Genomic DNA, 2,500 nt, shown 5'->3' on the forward strand with positions numbered 1-2,500 from the left:
CACTCTTCAGATGACTCTTGCTCTGTGGTTTCTTCCTGCCGTAGCAGCGACCGTTGGGTCGCTCTGCAGACGGAGACACCTGGACCGTACCACCTGGAGCTTTGAGAGGGGACACCTGGACCGTACCACCTGGAGCTTTGAGAGGGGACACCTGGACTGTACCACCTGGAGCTTTGAGAGGGGACGAACTCTTTACTTTCTGGAGGACACAGAGGAGTGAGGGGGTCAGACAGACAGGCACAGAGAGAGAGACAGACAGAGAGACAGGCACAGAGAGAGAGACAGACAGGCAGAGAGAGACAGACAGAGAGACAGAGAGAGAGAGAGAGAGACAGGCACCATGAAGACCCTCCCAGCAGCCTCCTCCAGGTCTCTGTGGTGTTCGGGGTCAAAGTTCAGCTCCACCGTACGACCTCGGCTGTTCTGGTGCATGATGGGAGTGTTCAGCTGCACGCTGAGGACCGTCTCTGCCCCAGTGCATCCTGGGAAAACAATTCTCATTAACGAGCTGTTAACGTGGATCACAGGAAACGTGATGATGTCACCGACCGTCTTGTTTCAGGTAAAGACTGTAACGGTCCACTTCCTCCTTCAGCAGGTGGATCGATCCCCACAGGAAGCCCTGAAACACACACACCTGTCTGTCTGCCTGTCTGTCTACCACAGGAAGCCCTGAAACACACACACCTGTCTGTCTGCCTGTCTGTCTACCACAGGAAGCCCTGAAACACACACACCTGTCTGTCTGCCTGTCTGTCTACCACAGGAAGCCCTGAAACACACACACACCTGTCTGTCTACCTGTCTGTCACAGGAAGCGCTGAAACACACACACCTGTCTGTCTGCCTGTCTGTCTGTCACAGGAAGCCCTGAAACACACACACCTGTCTGTCTGTCTGTCTGTCTGTCTGCCTGCCTGCCTGCCTGTCTGTGCAACATTAAACTATGACTGTGTTGGTACTCGTCTGTCTGCCTGCCTGTCTGTGGAACATTAACCTATGACTGTGTTGGTACCTGTCTGTCTGCCTGTCTGTCTGTGGAACATTACCCTATGACTGTGTGAGTACCTGTCTGTCTGTCTGTCTGTCTGTCTGTCTGTCTGTCTGCCTGCCTGTCTGTCTGTTTGACTGTCTGCCTGTGTGTCTGTCTGCCTGCCTGTCTGTGTACCTGTATGCCTGACTGTGTGGGTACCTGTCTGTCTGTCTGTGTACCTGTCTGCCTGACTGTGTGGGTACCTGTCTGTCTGTCTGTCTGTCTGTCTGCCTGCCTGCCTGTCGGTGTACCTGTCTGTCTGTCTGTGTGTGTACCTGTCTGTCTGTCTGTCTGTGTGTGTACCTGTCTGTCTGTCTGTGTGTGTACCTGTCTGCCTGCCTGCCTGTCTGTCTGCCTGCCTGCCTGCCTGTCTGCCTGCCTGTCTGCCTGCCTGTCTGTCTGCCTGCCTGTCTGTCTGCCTGCCTGTCTGTCTGCCTGCCTACCTGAGGCTCATCAACAAAGAAGCTGACACATCCTGAGCTGACGTTGAAATCGATCCAGAACTCGTCCAGTTTCTCGTCTTTAGGACGAAACAGCTGCAGGAGAACAGACACATCTGATTGGTCCAGGAGATAAACCCTAAAGACATCTGATTGGTCCAGGAGATAAACTCTAAAGACATCTGATTGGTCCAGGAGATAAACAGTATCTGGATGAAGGTTAAATGTTTTACCTCAGTGGAATCCAGGAATGCTCTGACACAGGGGAAGGTGTAGACTCTTACAGACAGACAGGCAGGGAGACAGACAGGCAGGGAGACAGGCAGGCAGGCAGGGAGACAGACAGGGAGACAGACAGGCAGGCAGGGAGACAGACAGGCAGGCAGGGAGACAGACAGGCAGGGAGACAGGCAGGCAGGGAGACAGGCAGGTAGACAGACAGACAGACAGACAGGAAGGGAGACAGACAGGGAGGCAGGCAGGCAGGCAGGCAGACAGACAGACAGACAGGCAGGGAGACAGAAAGGCAGGGAGACAGACAGGGAGACAGACAGACAGACAGACAGACAGACAGACAGACAGGCAGGCAGGCAGGGAGACAGGCAGGGAGACAGACAGGCAGGCAGGCAGACAGGTAGACAGACAGGCAGGGAGACAGAAAGGCAGGGAGACAGAAAGGCAGGGAGACAGACAGGGAGACAGACAGACAGGCAGGGAGACAGACAGCCAGGCAGGCAGGGAGACAGACAGCGAGACAGGCAGGGAGACAGACAGGGAGACAGGCAGGGAGACAGACAGGGAGACAGACAGGGAGACAGAGAGAGAGAGACAGACAGACAGGCAGAGAGACAGACAGGGAGACAGGCAGGCAGGCAGACAGACAGGCAGGGAGACAGACAGCCAGACAGGCAGACAGACATTAATTATAATTATGTTATTAATTAAGAGTTTTTTAAGATTCAGTAAATTCACGGTTAAGTAATCACCTCCTCTGGTCACCATGGTAACGGTTCACAAAGTTCAGGAA

The 2,500-nt window shown here is 54.2% G+C and overlaps 1 protein-coding gene across 1 annotated transcript in view; it reads right to left on the bottom strand.

The window, feature by feature from the left end:
* The window catches only part of LOC116067080 (synaptonemal complex protein 2-like), an 11,349-nt gene that overhangs the window by 6,758 nt on the left and 2,091 nt on the right, over positions 1 to 2,500 (bottom strand). The window contains exons 5-11 of the mRNA XM_035998183.1: positions 2,460 to 2,500; positions 1,707 to 1,728; positions 1,477 to 1,569; positions 550 to 622; positions 340 to 482; positions 166 to 199; positions 4 to 93 (exon numbers count right to left, since the gene is read on the bottom strand). The exon at positions 2,460 to 2,500 is cut by the window's right edge and continues 12 nt beyond it. Of these exons, the coding sequence (XP_035854076.1) occupies positions 4 to 93; positions 166 to 199; positions 340 to 482; positions 550 to 622; positions 1,477 to 1,569; positions 1,707 to 1,728; positions 2,460 to 2,500 (496 nt within the window). The remainder of the gene's footprint in view (positions 1 to 3; positions 94 to 165; positions 200 to 339; positions 483 to 549; positions 623 to 1,476; positions 1,570 to 1,706; positions 1,729 to 2,459) is intronic.

The sequence above is a fragment of the Sander lucioperca genome, chromosome 23 (genome assembly GCF_008315115.2).
Source record: "Sander lucioperca isolate FBNREF2018 chromosome 23, SLUC_FBN_1.2, whole genome shotgun sequence".
Taxonomy (NCBI): Eukaryota; Metazoa; Chordata; class Actinopteri; order Perciformes; family Percidae; genus Sander; species Sander lucioperca.